General features: G+C 42.0%; 1 protein-coding gene across 2 annotated transcripts in view; it reads left to right on the forward strand.

Moving 5' to 3' along the window:
- Window positions 1–262, forward strand: part of gzf1 (GDNF-inducible zinc finger protein 1) — a gene marked incomplete at its 3' end in the record, with an annotated part of 5,781 nt that overhangs the window by 3,373 nt on the left and 2,146 nt on the right. For both annotated transcript variants that reach the window (XM_035679014.1, XM_035679015.1), the window contains 1 exon segment: window positions 20–114. In XM_035679014.1, coding sequence (XP_035534907.1) covers window positions 20–114 — 95 coding nt within the window.

The raw sequence follows: 262 nt of genomic DNA on the forward strand, positions 1-262 counted from the left end.
TTTTTTTTTTTATGTGTAGGACTCACACAGGAGAGAAGCCATTTGCATGTGACGAGTGTGATGCCCGGTTCACTCAGAAGCACATGTTGGCTTATCATAAACGATCACACACAGGTGAGAGGGGTATCATTTTTTAAAAAGTGTTTCGATTTCTGCGTTCTCATTGTCAGTTTGAGTGGAGATTTTGGACCTGGATTTAATCCTTTCTCTGATAAAGTGGGGCCTTGAAGCTTGCACCCAGTGAAGACAAGACTATCTACAC

This window comes from Morone saxatilis, unplaced genomic scaffold (genome assembly GCF_004916995.1).
Source record: "Morone saxatilis isolate NCDOM2014 unplaced genomic scaffold, NCSU_SB_2.0 Contig7, whole genome shotgun sequence".
Taxonomy (NCBI): domain Eukaryota; kingdom Metazoa; phylum Chordata; class Actinopteri; family Moronidae; genus Morone; species Morone saxatilis.